Source organism: Equus przewalskii, chromosome 5 (genome assembly GCF_037783145.1).
Source record: "Equus przewalskii isolate Varuska chromosome 5, EquPr2, whole genome shotgun sequence".
In the NCBI taxonomy this organism is placed as follows: Eukaryota; Metazoa; Chordata; class Mammalia; order Perissodactyla; family Equidae; genus Equus; species Equus przewalskii.
This window is the reverse complement of record NC_091835.1, coordinates 22679438-22697302: the sequence shown is the minus strand read 5'-3', so window position 1 is coordinate 22697302 and position 17865 is coordinate 22679438. Positions and strand designations below refer to the sequence as shown.

General features: G+C 45.0%; 1 protein-coding gene across 4 annotated transcripts in view; it reads left to right on the top strand.

Annotated features, from left to right (window-relative positions):
• IQCA1 (IQ motif containing with AAA domain 1) overlaps positions 1-17865 on the top strand; it is a 155622-nt gene that overhangs the window by 10820 nt on the left and 126937 nt on the right. For 2 of the 4 annotated variants that reach the window (XM_070618669.1, XM_070618670.1), the window contains exons 3-5: positions 3877-3996; positions 7778-7969; positions 10649-10720. In XM_070618669.1, the coding sequence (XP_070474770.1) occupies positions 3877-3996; positions 7778-7969; positions 10649-10720 (384 nt within the window). The remainder of the gene's footprint in view (positions 1-3876; positions 3997-7777; positions 7970-10648; positions 10721-17865) is intronic. The other 2 variants (XM_070618671.1, XM_070618672.1) reach the window with 2 other exon arrangements.

Below are 17865 nucleotides of genomic sequence, written 5' to 3'. Positions count from 1 at the left end.
GGTACTGCCATGGAAAGGATTGGGTACTGCCAGGGACAAGGACTGGGTACTGCCATGGACAAGGACTGGGTACTCTCATGGACAAGGATTGGGTACTGCCATGGAAAGGATTGGGTACTGCCATGGACAAGGACTGGGTACTGTCATGGACAAGGATTGGGTACTGCCATGGTTAAGGATTGGGTACTGCCATGGACAAGGATTGGGTACTGCCATGGAAAGGATTGGGTACTGCCATGGACAAGGACTGGGTACTGTCATGGACAAGGATTGGGTACTGCCGTGGACAAGGACTGGGTACTGTCATGGACAAGGATTGGGTTCCCTTAGTTTTGGGCTCAGACAAATCTTCACACAGTCCTTGGGTCTCTTGGACACTGCGGTTGTTGTGGTCTTCCTTGTCACCGTGGAGTCTGCCCAGGCCGGCTGCGATCGAGTAGGCCGACCCTTTCACAAATATTCTGTGGCACAGATCCTCCCAATTTCCAGTAGCCATATTCCTACTTCTGTTTCCCAAGGGAATCTCTCTCTGGCTTCTGTTGCCCATCATCGTCTTCGGGATGAGTAGCCTGTTGGTTGTTGGTTCCTTATTCCCAGGTGGAGGCATCTCGTCTTTTGCTCTGGGTCAGTGGTGACTCGAGGGATGGATGGCAAAGGAGGGCTTCCTGCCATTGTCTCTCTCTGCTACCCTGGAGCAATCTGCCAGCACCCGTAACCACAGCACCCTCCTGTGAGCATCTGGCCCCCACTGCTGCCCTTTGACCTTCGCCGCCAGACACCCAGGATCTCTTCTGATGCTCTGTCTGGCTGGGTCTGCCAGGGGCCGGTGGACACCTTGCTTCAGTGTCATGGTCCTACGAGCTCCGTATCCATTTTGGAAAGAACGTTTCCCCAAAATAAAATAAAAAGGAGAAAGTGTTTAATTTTCCACGTGGTGTTTAATGTTTCTTCCTGTTGAAACTGTTGGAGCATCTATAAAGGCTGTGTTTCTTTCTGGGACAAGCTTTCCTGGCATTATTATTGCATTTTATCAGAAGGCATTAAAGAAACTAACAGAAATGAGTGAAAATGTTGAAGATCATTCCAGGACATCCATGTTTTGTGCATTCATTTATAAGAGCATGGATTAAACCGCTAGATTTTTTAGGTCAGTGTACTTTTATTCACCCGTGTGAAAATAGCAAGAACAACTTAGGATAAATGTGAAATAAATAGTCATTAAGTCATATTCCTAAATTTAGGCAATAAAGTAATATTAAATTTACTAATTTAATTCCAAGAATATTAAATAATATTCCTAAATGCAGGGAATAAGAAGTTGATGAAATTTGTATGGTGGGCCCTTTCAGTTTTTTTCCTGCTTTTCATACTGCTTCAGCCAGCCCCGCTGCTGCGGCTGGGTCCTCTTCTTGAAGGCCGTGCAATTGTTCCCGTAGCAATGGGGCCACTGAGCGTTGAGAGGGATGATGAATGAGCAGCGTCCTCCAGGAGGTCTTCATGGTAGGAGACCATCAGCCATGTTTTCCACCAGCCCTAGAAGGTGCAGATTGAGCCATGTGCCGGCACTGAGGTCCGGGTGGTCAGAGGGTGCGTCCAACAGCAGCAGCATGGACTCCGTAAACAGCGCTCTGGCCAGGCAGACACAAGTGTACCAGCCTCTGGGAACTCCTGTGCAGCCCAGTTCTGCATTTCAGGATGGAAGCCCCACCAACCAGCATCCTCTGTGCCTGGGCCTCGGTGGCTGTCACCCACACAGCCGGCAGCTCCCCTATATTTGGTTGCGCCAGCACCCAGCTATCTGTACAGTATGACCCACACCCTGACCACAGCTGATTGGCTCAAGGATGGGCACCTTGGTGGCTGCACCAGCCAGCCCTTCTCTGAGAGGTTCTGAAGCCAGGAGAGAGAGGGAGACCAGTTTCTATCTCAGAGTCTGAACTGCCATCTCCCAAACTGGCAAGTAGCTGGAAACTTTGTTTGCTTAGAAGAATGCTCTTCAGAGAGAAAGAGAGGGAGAACAAAGCAGACGCACCAAGAGGAGCAGAAATACCTGGCCGAGTCCCGAAGGGCATCTTCATCCCTAGACACAACTCTTTGCTCACAGACATTCAGCTGTGTTCCAGCTCTGGTTCCACGAGCTCCCAAATCCTTCCATCCATGTGCCCTCTTGGCAAAACCAGCCAGAAGACTGTTTCTGTGACCTGCCAGACAAGGAGCCTGCCCTAACAGATCCCCTGATGTAGAGAAACATGTAGGGGCAGTTTCTCTGCCACCGGAAGTTTCCTTGATTCCACCCCATCGAGAATGGGAAACCCTAAGGTGTCTGGGGTGGACGTAAAATGCATCGTGGATGGAGAACCAGCAGCCAGCCCAGAGCAGCTGACGTCTGTCTTCCCCTCTCTTCCATTCTCAGTTGCTCTGTTCCTTCACCTTCAAAATCCTAATTATAATTTTATGGTCCTAAACACACCAGGTGGAGCCATGTCCATGAAGTTTCGTCTTCAAAGTTAGAAAAGTACAACACTCGAACACGCTTATTAATAAATAAAATGACAGCGTTAAGGGGCTGGCCCCGTGGCTGAGTGGTTAAGTTCGCGCGCTCCGCTGCAGGCGGCCCAGTGTTTCGTTGGTTCGAATCCTGGGCGCAGACATGGCACTGCTCATCAGACCACGCTGAGGCAGCGTCCCACATGCCACAACTAGAAGGACCCACAACGAAGAATATACAACTATGTACTGGGGGGCTTTGGGGAGAAAAAAGGAAAAAACAAAATCTTTAAAAAAAAAAAATGACAGCGTTAAATAAAAGTGTCATCATCCTCCTCGGACTGTCTTCCATCCCCAGGCCACACTCACCCCCTGGACCCTGGAAGCTCGCTCACAGTTCACCCCAAACACTCCATTGGCTGGAGAAAGTTTTGGGTTCCAAAAACAACTATTGCCGCCTCCCGGAATTCCCAGGGACACCATCCCACCCAGCCCTGAAAAGACACCCCTTTATGCTATAATGCTCGTTTAAGGGAAAGCCTGTTCAAAATTACCTGTTTGGGAGAACAGTGTGGGGAGTCACACCAGAATGGGAACAGGGAAGCCAACCCTGAGGATGAGCCGCTTAGCTTTCCCTGGTCAACTGGTCTACCAGAAGGCGCCTAGAAGTGACTGATGGGGTATCTACGACTGTGTGTCTCCATGGGTTGGCCAAGGGTTCACCCATATCCTTGAATAACACCTCTACACTCTTGGTTTTTTAACTTGAACTGGTAAATATTCCTTTGACCTCCACTAATTTGAAATATTTGGTAATATACACAAGCGAAGAACAGAAGTTTATATTTCTGGTGTCAAAAGCAAGTTTCCTAATGAAGCCAATTAATTTAGTAAATAACTTTTGTAATGGCATAATTTAGGTAAAAATAAAACCGAATTAATTAGAAAAAAATTGTGACCATTTACATACAAATAGTTGATGATAGATGATGATAAATGATTTAATGGTAAATTATTAGGTTTAGTTCAGAGATCTCTACAGCTCCAGACTTTGCTATCCTAATCTGCATTATTATTTTAGGGAGGCTGAGATGATATTATATTTCTTTAAGGAAGTTGGTTAATTGAAGCCTAACTGATAGGAATTATGGAAGTTTTAGAGTAATGATTAAAATAAGCAACATGGTTATGATTTTCCCTTTTGACTGTATTTGTGTCTCCTTAGTGATAACGAATTCTCCTTACTCCACTGGCTTCATCATCCCTTAAAGACGATGAGACGTCAAGGGAGTCCCTTTGATGGACACATCCTTACAGTGTCTTTTAAATAGATCTGAGTCCTGCAATTGTGACAAAAATGCCCTTTCGTTTGTTCTTTCTCTTTTCTAGCAACAATTAGATATTCCGATACCCAAGTATTTTTTGAAGGAGAAGATGGATGTCATAAAAGAGAGAGAGAAAATCCTTGCTCAAATATTAGCCGCCAGTGGATTAGATGTAACTGACACGGTTTGTATATCATTTTAACAAACATTATTCCCTAATCTATAAAACCTCCTTTCTCTGCTACTCTTAATTGTGTGAGAAACAAGTAGTCTTTTCACCGTGAGAACAGCGGGACCCTTCCCCCGTTATTATTGAGTTTGTAAGAAGTTGCCGAACTTTGGGATGTGTTTTTGATGATTCATAACCATTATTTTTCAAGAACTTTGGAAATACAGATCAAAGCTTAATACTTTGTTGATTAAAGCACTATCTCTAAGATTGGGTAGATTATGAGTCAGTTCAATTTTTCATCTCAAATTCACCTAAAGTCACAAGCAGAACGTTGTTCATATAAAGTAATTGAATGCTGAGATAACTTACTAGGAACTCAAAAATTACTTCCCCTATTGACCTTTTATAACTTCAAGTTGAGTAACACGTGGATCACCTCAAATGGACTGTCTGCAGGGGAAAGGGGAAAAAAATCCTTAAAGACCGCCACCTCCCCGCCCCCCGCCGGCCTGGGAAAGCCGAGAGCAGAATCCAGTGGGTTCCCCAGCCCCGTATCTCCTTTATCCCCAATATTTGTGCAACTCCACCTTCTTCCCGTTTTCACAGCTGTCTTAGTTCTGATGCTCAGTACCTTCTCCTGGAGCCTCGCTGTCATTCCCATGGGGCCTCCCAGTGGGCAGTCTTTTTCTTCCAGTCCTTTCCACAGGGCACTGCCGTATCAATCTTCTGACAAGTCTGCTTATGCATCTTGGTGACCCTCATTGCCTACGCAATCAGTGCCTCACGCCGCTGGCTGGTCCTCGTGACCCAAGCTGTAAGGAAGCAGTGGACCATCCCAACTGGAACAAGTCAGAGTGAAAGGGCGCTATGAGTAACTGCTGAGGCGCAGGTGCAGCCCCACATGCACAGGGTAAACTGGCACGTGGTCTGCCTACAGATGGGCCCCGTTGGGTACTGCCAGTCTGGGTCACAATGTTAAGGAAGATTCCAAGGGCATCCAGAATGGTGGGAGGAGGGAGCAGGAAGTGCCCTGTCTGCCTGGCACGGGAAACAGGCCAGGTGCACGCACTGCCTTAGCCAGCCCCGTGCTGTCTCCCGTTTTGCATAGGCATGCTGCATGCTGCCTAGAGGGCTTGCTCTTCTCTCTGCATCCCAGCCTGTCGAAATGGTACTCATTCTTCAGAGCCCAACTTCACGCAGCATCCCGCAAGAAACCTTTCCTGACCCGCCTAACTCAAGCCACCTCTCCCTCCTGCACCTCTCCCGAGTGACTGGCCCTTCTACGTTAGACATGCGTGAAGGAGATTTCCAGGCTGACTCGCCTGGGGGTCCTCTGGCCATCCTTTCACCACTGGACTTCTGTGTCTGTGCCTTCAGTCCATGCATCAGTCAGACACAGCACTCACTCAGCACTTCACTGAGTTCCCCACAGGCATCCCCTGGCACAAGGCATTGACAAACAGTGCAGAATTCACTGAAGATTTTATAGTGGCAGTGGAGAAGGGAGACTACATCGTACACACTACAGGAAAACCCTAAAAAGTCCTCTCTGCTGTTTCTCCTCCCTCCCCCTGCCCCGGTCCCTCTTTGTTTGTGTGGGGTCCGCCACAGGGATGTGTCCTGCTTCCCTCACTCAGTGTCCCGCCCTGGCCAGCTCTGCTTGCTTCCTCAGGTGGAGCCGCTCCTCTCCACCCCGTCTCTATTTCAGATGCCTCATGCTCAGCAAAACACGGGGCTCTGGTCAACGACCCCTGGGCATCCATGTGACTTTCCCATGCCCTTCGATGTCTTACTGGACCCCTGCTCTCTCCTTAAGCTGCTTATTTCTTGAAGATATTCAATATAGACCCCGAGAAGAATTTGATAGGGAAAATTATCATCCACACCTACATTTGTAACACTTAATACTTACTCTTGGGGCCTCCATCGATGTCCAGAAATCTTTGTCCTATTGAGTAGACTACCCCAAACCCCTGGGAAGTAGTCAGGAAGGGCTGTAATTATTTTCAGAATGACAGCATGGAATCTCAAGGAAATAAGTACAACAGTAACTAACATTTGCCGGGCACCTGCGATATGATATGCTTTGGTGCTTTTATGTACATTGTCTGATTTAATAGGAGAAAGGCAGTCATTCCACTCGAACATGCAAAGTGTATCTTAGGACAGGCGTGCTCGTCGCAAATTTGGAGCGATGAGATCTCAGTGAAAGTGAAACTCCGAGGGGTTGTTGTGTGAAAGAACTTCCTCCCAAGGAGCCCAGGGGCCTCACTGAGGAGCGGTGGAAGCTCCAGGAGAAAGAGGGTCTGCCTCTGTTCAGGTTGGCTCCACCCTTCCCAACCCGGGGAGCCTGTGGAAGCTATTTCCCTTCCCTGAGCCTCAGGCTTCTTAAGTGGTCACAATAAATTCCTGCCATGGAGGTTGCTCTGTGAATTTGATGGGAAGATATGTGAAAGCAGCTGGCCTCTGTCAGCTCTCAGTAAATGTCCCTTCTTGCTCTTTCCTGTGCCTCCCGCCTCCCGTTAGACAGAGAGGCGATCATCCTGGGAAGCCGTGGCCCAGGTGGTGAATTGGAGCAGCCTCAGTGCATCCTGAGATGGTGGCCACCGCTCCCCTCTGAGGCCTGGAAAAGGACTCAGCCTGTGCTTGGGTGTCTTCTGATTCAAATGGCCTCTTGGGACCTCAGTGCATCCTGAGATGGTGGCCACCGCTGCCGCTGAGGCCTGGAAAAGGACTCAGCCTGTGCTTGGGTGTCTTCTGATTCAAACGGCCTCTTGGGACCTCAGTGCATCCTGAGATGGTGGCCACTGCTGCCGCTGAGGCCTGGAAAAGGACTCAGCCTGTGCTTGGGTGTCTTCTGATTCAAATGGCCTCTTGGGACCTCAGTGCATCCTGAGATGGTGGCCATCGTTACCCTCTGAGGCCTGGAAAAGGAATCAGCCTGTGCTTGGGCGTTTTCTGATTCAAATGGCCTCTCTCTTCTGCCTCCATCCATGCATGAGGCTCTGCCCGGCCAGGCCACATGCACAGCTTCTCCCTCTCTCCGGGGACAACAGAGAGCCTCACGCCTGAGCCCTCTCAGAGCTCACGGCCTCTGGATACCCCAGCAACCTTGCTCTCATCCCTCTTCCCTCCAAAAATGGCTGACTTTGCCTGACTTTGCCTCCACAAACCCCATCTGAGGTCTCCAAAGACATCATTTTACTCCACGAGCCTGATTTTTCTCCATCTTAGTAGTACCCATCACGTTTGGCTATTTTAAAAAGCAAATTTGTAGGTGCTGGAAGACACGTGGCAAAGTTAAATATCTCTAAAATGATTTTAACATTAGTCATATTCACTAGATCATTCTGCGATTGACTTTAAAGTCAGCATTTCACTTCATGTGTATTTTTACATTTTAAATTCTCATAATAGAGATGTGTTTTTAATTTACGTGTTTCTACTGTTAAGTTAACGAAACATTGATAGCAATTCCGAGTTTTATTGGGTCCATTTTATTGGCACTCCTAGTATAATTTTCCTGCCGACCTAAAATATCGTGGAGCTAATTAGTATTTTGTTCAGAATGGTGGAAGAAAGCTTAGGAGATCCTGAAATATGGAACCACGGTAGGAGCACGGTATATCATCAAAATATACGTAATTCATGGGAAAAATGATTCGTATGATGCTCTTTATCCACAATTTGGGGACTCTTCAGGTGGGGCCGGAAATAAGTGTGTGATATTTCTGGGGTCAGCTGATGCCGTTGACGTGTTTAAACACTGATTGACCTTAAATGTTTTTTACAGAAATCCTCCGTCCAGGGTATCCCCATAGAAGAGGCAATTAAGGTGATCCAGATGGCAGAGAGGGCTCGGCAGGGTCGCCTCCGAGCCGTGTTCATGAAGCAGATATTCCTTCAAGAGAACAGGGCAAAGCAAGCCAGGTTGCTTGGCGAGAAAGTCCCAGACGAGGAGGCTGCCGCAGTGTGTATTCAGAAGGTGCGCATGTGTGGCGCTCAGAGCTGGGGGGCAAGATGTCTTGACGCCGCTAGAAATCTACGTACCGCGGTCGGGAGTGCGCTGCGAAACTGAAAATTCCAAAGTCCTACCTTTAGGAGAACCGGGTTAAACTCCAGAGGGATGCTGCTCTTACCGTGGGGAAACCGTTAACTAGGTTGGTCGTGTTTCTTCCATTCTGTCATAAATAGGTATCAAACGCAGGGCATTTTATTCAAGTATTTTTAAAGATCGTTGATAACTGTTGGAAAGCACGGGGACTGGGCTGGTGGCTTAGTCGTTAAATTTACGTGCTCCACTTTGGCAGCCCGGGGTTCATGGTGTTGGATCCCACGTGCAGACCTATGCACCATCAAGCCATACTGTGGCGGCATCCCACATACAAAATAGAGGAAGATGAGAACGGGTGTTAGCTCAGCAACAATCTTCCTGGAGCAAAAAGAAGAAGATTGGCAACAGATATTAGCTCAGGGCCAATCTTCCTCACCAAAAAAAAAGAAGAAGAAATTCAGTGAGGATATAATACCTTGATGAATTTTTAAAAACACATTTATAGACAGACATATTTACAGAAGGGGAGCAACAGTTAACACCTGCTAGCTTGCAAAGTGTGTACCATTTGCAAAAGTCCCAGCAACCATCACTAATAACCAGAACCCCAACATTCCTTCTAGCAGTGGGCTGGAGGTTTCCTTCGCTCTGTCAGAGAAGCACCGTTGACTTGTATCCCATCTTTTCTCAATGGAGGTTAAGTTGCTTATGGGAAAATGCAGAAAATGGCAACGTGACACAAAGGAGAATTAGGTTAGAGAGAAAGCAAGTATGCGGACATAAAACAGAGTCAGAGGATCAGGACTTTTGTTCCTAGTTGTGTTTAAATGGGAGTGGGGGGAGGAGGAAGGAGAGACAGATAAGAGAGTGTTTTCGGTCAAGTCTCTGTGGGATGCAAAGTTTTATACAGGCATCTGAGTTCACAGTTTTAGTTGTAAAATTCTTGCATGTTACTGTGTTCTGTTTCCCCACATTACAGAAGAAACTTTCCTTCTAAAACCATGAAGTGCCACCATTAGCTCTAGCCCCACACTGCTGCCATCTAGAAGTTTCTCTTAAAGAAACCCAGGTAGGGGAATCCCACTAATGAGAATTATAGGTCATTTCTTTTTTTTTTTTTTGAGGAAGATTAGCCCTGAGCTAACATCTGCCACCAATCCTCCTCTTTTTGCTGAGGAAGACTGGCCGTGAGCTAACATCTGTGCCCATCTTCCTCTACTTTATATGAGGGTTGCTGCCACAGCATGGCTTGCCAAGCGGTGTGTAGGTCCACACCAGGGATCCAAACCAGCAAACCCCAGGCTGCCAAAGCAGAATGTACGAACTTAATTGCTGTGTCACCAGGCCAGCCCCTAGGTCATTTCTTTTTATCCCAGCTTTATTGAGGCATATTTGGCAGATAACATTGTGTAAGTTTAAGACGTACCTCATTTGATATATGGATATATTGCCAAATGATTACCACAGTAAGGTTGAGTAACACATGCGCCACCTCACATAGTTACCATTTTTCTTACAGTGAGAACATTTAAGATCATTAACTCTTAGCAACTTTCAGGTATACAAGACAGTATTGTTAACTGTAGTCACCATGCTGTACGTTAGGTCTCCAGCACTTACTCGTCTCATAATTGGAGATTTCTACCTTTGACCACATTTCCCCATTTCCCTCACCCCCCAGCCCCTGGCAACCACAAATCTACTCTCTGTTTCTATAGGTTCAGCATGTTTAGATTCCACATATAAGTGAGATCATGCAGTATTTGTCTTTCTCTGTATGACTCATTTCACTTAGCATAATGCCCCCAAAATGCATCCATGTTGTCGCAAATGGCAGGATTTCTTTCTTTTTCAGGGCTGAATAGTATTCCACTGTATGGATGTACCACATTTTCTTTATCCATTCATCCATCAACAGACACTTATGTTGTTTCCATGTCTTGGCTGTTGTGAATAATGCTGCAGTGAACATGGGGGTGTAGATATCTCTTTGAGATCCTGATTTCATTTGCTTTGGATATAGACCCAGAAGTGAGATTGCTGGTCATGTGGCAGTTCTATTTTCAATTTTTTTTTTGAGGAACCTCCATGCTGTTTTCCATGGTGGCTGCATCAATTTCCATTCCTGCCAACAGTGCACAAGGGTTCCCTTTCCTCCACAACCTCGCCAACACCTCTTATCTCTTGTCTTTTTGATCACAGCCTCCTAACAGGTGTGAGGCTGTTGCCGGGTCAGCGGTGGGCTCTGGGGTTGACAAGTTTCCTGCCAGGGTCTTGGGCGAGCGTGGATGCTACGTGGTCCCTGGGTGGATGGGACTGCCTCTGGTCCCCCGTGATCAGCACAGTGGTACAGGACGAGGCCCCACTTGAGGTCCACAGCCAGTTCCTTAGACAGCAGCACAGGCCATTTCCGTGATTCATTCATTCTTCAAAAATTTTGCCTGTGATCCCAGAATCAAAAATACTCCATCCACACACACGTGTGCACCGCCCGGACTGCATAGTCATTGTATCATTTAGAATGTGCGGTTTATATGGGAGAAACGGTAGGACCACATATTCTTTATTGTTTTAATGTGTTAAACAAGCAACTATGTGTTTGTTTTTTAGGTGTGGCGAGGTTTCCACCAAAATAAGAAAACCGAGAGAGAGAGAGAAGAGGAGATGGTCTTCCTGGGTATGGTAAGTTTTCTTCCAGACAGTTTTCTTAGGCATCTAGTTTTCTTATGCAAGACAACAGAATCTGTAAGACTTGTGTCTGCCTTAGAGCTTTTTGAGGAAAGAAAGGAAAGGAAAGGAAAATAAATGACCAGTGATTTAAGAGAATGGCTCACCTGTGTTACACAGCAGCCTGCCCCGGGGGGAGATCCAGGAGAGCACGGGCGTGTCCATTTGCACGTCTCTGTTAGAATGTGCGGGCTGCTCTGAGTGTGGAAACAAGCTGGGAGCTGCTCCCAACACGCTCTTCCTGGCCGACGTCAGCAGGCCACTCTCCTGTGTTAGTATCTGTGGGCGTGAGAATGGGTTTGCCCTGATAGGGCTGCCATGTTGGGGGTGATCGCCCTGCCGATTACTGAATCAGGGTTGAAAGGGTCTATTCGTGACTGATCGCTGTGTAACAAACTCAGCAGCTGAAACAACCTTTTAAACTCAGTTTATCTCAGTGTCTGTGAGTCAGGAGTCTGGGCTTAGCTGACGCTTTCTGCTCAGGGTCCTACAAGGCTGGGGCTGGGGCTGGGGCCTCCCCTGGGGCTCACCTGGGGAAGGGTCCACTGCCAAGCTTGTGTGGTTGTTGGCAGGATTCAGTCCAGGTGGGCTGTGAGCCTGAAGGCCGAAGGTTTTTGCTAGTTGTTAGCTGGAGTTGGCCCCCGGCTCCATGTGGGCCTCTCATATTGCAACTTGCTTCATCAAAGCCAGCAAGGGACTTACATTCAAGCCTTTAATCCATTTTGAGTTAATTTTTGTGTGTTGTGTAATGGTCTACTTTCATCCTTTTGCATGTCTCTGTCCAGTTTTCCCAGCACCATCTATTGAAGAGACTTTGCTTTCTCCATCGTACGTTCTTGGCTCCTTTGTCGAAGATTAGCTGTGCACAGATGTGTGGTTTTATTTCTGGGCTTTCAATTCTGTTCCATTAATCTGTGCACCTGTTTTGTACCAGTACCATCCTGTTTTCATTACTGTAGCTTTGTAGTATGCTTTGAAGTCAGGGATTGTGATGCCTCCAGCTTTGTTCTTTTTTCTCAGGATTGCTTTGGCTATTCAGGGTCTTTTGTTGTTCCATATAAATTTTAGGATTCTTTGTTCTATTTCCGTGAAGAATGTCATTGGGATTCTGATTGGGATTGCACTGAATCTGTAGATTGCTTTAGGTAGTATGGGCATTTTAACTGTGTTTATTTTTCTAATCCATGAGCATGGAATCTCTTTCCATTTCTTTATGTCATTATTTCTTTCAGTAATGTCTTATAGTTTTCAGTGTATAGGTCTTTCACTTCCCTGGTTAAATTTATTCCTAGGTATTTTGTTCTTTTTGTTGCAATTATAAATGGGACCACACATATGTGGCCCTTTACCCCTTCCCCCCTCCCCCCACCCCCTTCCCCTTGGTAACCACCAATCTGTTCTCCATATCTCTATGTTTGTTTATCTTCCACATATGAGTGAAGTCATACAGAATTTGCCTTTCCCTGTCTGACTTATTTTGCATAGCATAAAACCCTCAAGGTCCATCCATGTTATTGCAAATGGCACGATTTTGTCTTTTTTATGGCTGAGTAGTATTCCATTGTGTATATATACCACATCTTCATTAGCCACTCATCCATCGATGGGCACTTGGGTTGCTTCCACGTCTTGGCTATTGTGAATAATGCTGCAATGAACATAGGGGTGCACAGATCTTTTCAAATTAGCGTTTTCATGTTCTTTGGATAAATACCCATACACAGTGTTATAAACAAATGTGACTGCAATATAATAATAATCATCATCATCTCAAGGGCATATATAATAGTAAAATAATTAAGAGGTAAAAGTTTTACAAAGCCAGCAAGGGACAGAGGGGCTGCTTACAATCTTACGCAAATGATCGTGGAGGTGGGGACCCATCACCTCTGCCCTTTTCAGACGGGTTAGAAGCAAGTCGCAGGGTCCACCCTGACTCGGGCAGAGGCTCACATGAGGGTGTGAGCACCGGGAGGTGGAGATGATTTGGGACCATGTTAGAGTCTCTTTCTGGGCAAAGGAGTTTGCCGCATCGTCTGTATGATCAAGTCCAAGGCCTCCGAGGAGGCTGGTTTGTCCTCTGCCTGAGCCCCCCAGACACAGACCCCCTGCGTCCCAGGGCCGCCCATTCTGCTTCATGTTAGAAGCTTCCTCCTTTCATTCAAATGACCAAAGACGCCCTGTCCTTCTGTCCCCCATGGTCACTCAGAGCCTGTCTGGTCCCCCTGTCACATGACAACCCTTCAGGTATCTGAAGGCAGCCCTTGACTCCCCCTGCACCATCTCTCTTCAAAGCTAATTACCGCCAAGGATGGCGGCCATGTCTTGGGGGGCCTTGTTTTTTGACTTGCTCAGGTTTCATTAGAGGACATTGAGGACATTGTAATTTTTTTAAAAAAATAAATAAAAGCAAGTCTATAGGATCTGTTACAGCGTTGAGTTAAGGTGTGTTGGAGTGAGCTACACTGCTTGGGGCCCCATATTTAATGCATGGCAAAAATATGGAAACAGTAACACAGATAAAGACAATGACTGAGTCTTTGAAAATGCTAATCACACCCAGAGCTCTGGTGAGGCTAATCAAGAAAAGAAGAAGGGGCTGGCCCCTTGGCAGAGTGGTTAAGTTCACACGCTCCACATCAGTGGCCCGGGGCTCACCGCTTTGGATCCTGGGCATGGACCTACACACCACTCATCAAGCCACGCTGTGGTGGCGTCCCACACAGAAGAACTAGAGTGACCTACAACTAGGATGTACAACTATGTATTGAGGCTTTGGGGAGAAAAAAAAGAGAGAGAGAGATTGGCAACAGATGTTAGCTCAGGGCCAATCTTCCTCACCAAAAAAAAAAAAAGGAAAGAAAGAAAAGAAGAAACACAAATACATCATATACTCATAAATTAAAAAAACACTATTAGATAGTATCATAAATAACTATGGTAATAAATTAGAAAATATTGTGAATGGAGAAGATTATCTAGGGAAGTATAAATATCAAAATGGACCAAAGAGGTAAAAAAATACCCAAATAAACCAATCATGGGGCCGGCCCAGTGGCGTAGTGGTTAACTTCACACACTCCACTTCAGCAGCCCAGGGTTTGCCAGTTCAGATCCCAGGTGTGGACCTACGCACCTCTTATGGAGCCATGCTGTGGCAGAGTCCCACGTATAAAATAGAGGAAGATGGGCATGGATGTTAGCTCAGGGCTGATCTTCCTCAAAAAATAAAAATTAAAAAAATTAATATACCAATCACTGTAGCAAATGCTGCAAAGATTTTCAAGGTCCCTGTGTTTGTTTGGGTCCTGTGAGAAGCAGATGCCACAATGGAATGAGACATGCAAGAGATTTCTTAGGAGCACGTCTATGAAGAATAAAGGGGGGGCTCAAGAAGGCAGGGAGAACCTTGAGACCACGATGCAGGTACGACAACTGCCAGGGAACGGGCAAGGAAGGTGGGCTAGAACGAGTCCAGGACTGCAGCACAGGTCCAGGAAAGAAACCACAGCCGTTTCTAGAAGTCTATACTAATAAAGGAGAAGAGAATCAATAATGGTGATCCCCAGTTTGGACGAGGACCCAGGGACGGCTCATGAGGGTTGAATTCCCCACCCCGCTTTCTGAGGCCAGTTTGTCTCATTACAAACATTTAAAACACTTACGGCTTTACTGCCCTGTAATCCCAACCCTTGGAATTTCCTTGCTAAGAAAAAGCAAATGTGAGCAAAGTTTACAATCTATAAATATTCATATCAGTGTAGTTTCGTAATTCTCAGAGAGTGGTGCCCAGAAACAGTTAAGAAGTGATGTGTTAGCATTTCTCTACATCCTGCAAAATGTAAAATGTGAATGCCACGGTCTTATTTTTATTCTTCTGCCTGATCTTACATCTTTCTACAATAAACAGGTATTTTATGTCTATAAAAAATTATAGATAAAATACATATTCAAAATTATAGGAGACAAGAAAAAGATACAAATCATGGCTTAAACAATTTGTCTGTAGCTTTTTAAATTGAAACTTTGAGACTAAGTAATAGTCAATTCATAATGCATTTTCCCAGTTCTTCGTATTTATTATCAAATGTATATCTCACCAAGACAAAAATCAGATACAATTCTTCCTTTTCCTTCTATTCGTTACAGTAAAGATACTCAGAGAATAATGTAAGAAATGAAAAAAATAAATGCAATTTATACTTTTTTACCAATGTTATGGTATAGTTTTCTTCATATTATTCTTTTCTGTTTCTGTTCAAGTTTTATTTTCTAATACCACATTCCCTCTTCTGACTTTGTGTGTGTGTGTGTGTGTGTGTGTGAGGAAGAGTGGCCCTGCGCTAACATCTGTTGCCAATCTTCCTCTTTTTGCTGAGGAAGATTGTCACTGAGCTAACATCTCTGCCCATCTTCCTCTATTTTACGTGGGACACCACCACAGCGTGGCTTGACGAGCGGTGCTTGGTCCACACCCAGGACCGGAACCTGCGAACCCCAGGCCACTGAAGCAGAGCACGTACACTCAACCACTATGCCACCGGGCCAGCCCCATCTTCCCGCCTTCAGAGACGGGAATCAAGTGGTTGGTCACCAGTATGTAGCTGATACGACATGACAGTGAGCACAGTATATCCCTCTGTTCTGTCGTCAACCAGAAACATGTCCATTTAGGACATTATTTTTATCAGGTCTTCTTGTATAAAAATATTAAATTTTATTTTCTCAGATTTTAGCATTCAAAATAAATTAAAAGATCTTGGTATTATTAAATACAGAAAAATATAATTTAGTCCCACATTCAGGGTGTTGCTATCTAATTTTCATCAGTTTTGTAATGGCACGTTCTGAATGACATATGACATGGTAACCCATTTCGTTTTGGAATAGCTTTTGTTTTCCTTTGGCCCCTCATCCTGGACGGCTCCACCTGCAGGTGAGGGCTCTGTGCGTCAACTCTGGTGTCGGCACAGGACTGACAGTGTGAGTTATTTTGCCTGAGGAAGGAATTCAACTCCGGGCTCTAGACACTTGGAAGAGCATAGTTTCCTGGTGAAGGGGCATCTCATCACTGCCCGTGTGTTTCTACAGTCTCATCTGTGACATCTGGGCTTTCTTGTCTTAAAAAACATGGTAAATCATACTGGAGCAGCATATATGATTTAAGAAAGATCTTGAGGGGCTGGCCCAGTGGTGTGGTGGTGAAGTTTGTGTGCTCTGCTTCGGCAGCCCAGGTTCACAGGTTCGGATCCTGGGGGTGGACCTTCGTACCGCTCCTCAAGCCACACTGTGGCGGTGTCCCACATACAAAATACAGAAATATTGGCACAGCTCAGGGCCAATCTTCCTCACCAAAAGAAGAAAAATTAAGTGAGATACTATATTTCATTAATCTACAATGTCTATTCTAAGATGCATCGTGTTTGTATTTGCCTTTAAAGAAACAAAACGCTGTCAAAGAGACCAAAAATAACATCCTTGATTGTAATACACATCCATCCCTAATTTCAGACATGTTCAACTGTGAAAGATATGCATCTTAGAATAGGTGAAATAGGGCAAGTTGTGTCTTATTAGCAAAAACAGTTTTTTCAAGTTATAATTATTGACAAGTATAACGAGATGCTCATTCTTTTACATGATGAGTTAAATCGAGTCAGCCTTCCTAAAAGACCGTTAGCAAGATGCACCAAGATCATTAAAATATTTGTCTACACCCACCCCCAAATTCTATTTCTATTTTAAGGAAATCATCAGAAATAGAGATTTATGTGTGTAGAAGTTTCCTAGAACGTCCTTTTTAATAATGAAAAATGAGAGAGAACCAGTTCTAGAGTAGGTTTGTAGTTATATAATTTATGGTGGGCCTACATTAATGTAGTAATATGCCACCACTGAAAAGTATGTCGATGACGAAATTTTGATGACATAAAAATGCTCAAAGTGAAAATTCAGGATTTAGAATTACACATATAATATGATTTCAACTAAATGTGTACACACATCCATGCACATACAAAAGAAAGGAAACATACCAAGTTTAAATAGTGTTCTTTTTGTCTTTATTGTTTGTGAGGAAGATTGGCCCTGAGCTGACATCTGTGCCAATCTTCCTCTATTTTATGTGGGATGCTGACACAGAATGGCTTGATGAGTGATGCTAGGTCCATGCCGAGTATCCGAACCAGCAAACCCCAGGCCACCAAAGCAGAGCATGCAAACTTAGCTGATACACACGGGGCCGGCCCCTAGTGTTCATTTTTTTAATGTGGGAACTTTTGGAAGATTTTTTTTTGGTCTCTAATTGTATTTTCCAAAAGGTTTAAATTTTACTTCCTAAATTGGGAAAAAGCACACATTTAAAATAAAAGCAAATGGCCATGGAATATTATCAACTTTTTCTCCTCAGATCTCCAAATTGTTTAGTGTGTATAGATAGGTACATAGGGAGAGAGACAAAATGGTTTCTCCGTGCCACCCTTAAGAAGCAAACAGATATGAGATGTAATGATAAAAACAATGGTTCTCTCCAATTTTCTACTTTAAAAAGTAAACTAGGGGCCTGCCTGTGGCATAGTGGTTAAGTTCGTGTGCTCTGCCTCGGTGGCCTGGGGTTTGCTGGTTCGGATCCCGGGTGCAAACCTATGCACCGCTTATGAAGCCATGCTGTGGCAGCATCCCACATATAAAGTAGAGGAAGATGGGCACGGATCTTAGCTCAGGGCCAGTCTTCCTCAGCAAAAAGAGGAGGATTGGTGGTGGATGTTAGCTCAGGCTAATCTTCCTCAAAAAAAAAAAAGTAAACTAGCGGAAGATTATCTGGATAATTGAAGTTTAACGTGAAATTTTACATTAGCAGCAGTTTGATTCAACAATTTCCATTTACTCTCTTTCAGCCTACATTTACTGAACGTCTATTGTGTGTCCATGCCAGAAACTTAGGGCATGGCCAAATGCTATTTTTTCATCCTAAAGTCTTAATAGCTTACCTTGATAATAGTACAGATAGAATTACATGTTTTCTACTGTCATTTTTCTAGTTTTACTTTGTAGTTTATATCTGCTCAGCTCATGTAAAATTAATTTTCCAGCAGTACAGC